The following is an 821-nucleotide window of genomic DNA, read 5'->3' on the forward strand; positions in this document are numbered from 1 at the left end:
CATATGAGATGAGAATGAGCAGCAGTGGGGTCAATGTAACCAGCACAAGGGCTACCATCATGACAAAAGCATTGAGGGAAATATCCACGCAGGCCAGTTTCACGACAGCTAGGACTTCACAAAAAAAATGATCAATGACATTCTTTCCACAGAAGGAAAGCCTCAATGCGAGGATTGTTTGCAGTAATGAGTTTACACTCCCAACTATCCAACTTAGGGCTGCCAACTGCACACAAACTCTCATATTCATGATGATTGTATATCTCAGGGGATTGCAGATGGCCACATACCGGTCATACGCCATCATGGCCAGCAGCACACTCTCTGTTGTTCCCAGGGCAAGAGTTAGGTACATTTGTAATGCACATGCTGGGAAAGATATGGTTTTTCTGACTGATAGGAAATTGACCAACATGAAGGGAACAAAGGAGGATGTACCAAAGATGTCCATGAAGGAGAGGTTACTAAGGAAGAAATACATGGGGGTATGAAGGTTGGAATCCAGAATACTCAATATGATGAGAGAGGAGTTCCCCAGCAAGATGATCAAATATATCCCCAGGCATAACACAAAGAGAACAATCTCCACATTGGGATGCTTAGAAAGCCCCAGCAGAAAGAATTCCAGCACAATAGTCTGATTTGCCCCATCCATTCTCTTAGCCCTCTTTTACTTTTAGCATTAACTACTTGGAAAAGCACAAGGTAAATTCAAATACTCCTTCAAATACAAATTCTCCTTGCTCTGTTTAAAACAGGGATGACTTTTCTGGTTACATTTCATATCCTCATTTAAAGCTATACAAATTCTTTTTATCTGA

The 821-nt window shown here is 41.4% G+C and overlaps 1 protein-coding gene across 1 annotated transcript; it reads right to left on the bottom strand.

Moving 5' to 3' along the window:
- Window positions 1–7: 7 nt before the first annotated feature.
- LOC114031965 (olfactory receptor 13C2-like) lies at window positions 8–655 on the bottom strand (the record flags this gene model as incomplete). Its single annotated transcript, XM_027847167.1, has 1 exon — window positions 8–655. A coding segment is annotated over exon 1 (648 nt), but the record flags the coding sequence as incomplete, so codon positions are not given.
- Window positions 656–821: the final 166 nt, after the last annotated feature.

Source organism: Vombatus ursinus, unplaced genomic scaffold (genome assembly GCF_900497805.2).
Source record: "Vombatus ursinus unplaced genomic scaffold, bare-nosed wombat genome assembly UNPS02015270.1, whole genome shotgun sequence".
In the NCBI taxonomy this organism is placed as follows: domain Eukaryota; kingdom Metazoa; phylum Chordata; class Mammalia; order Diprotodontia; family Vombatidae; genus Vombatus; species Vombatus ursinus.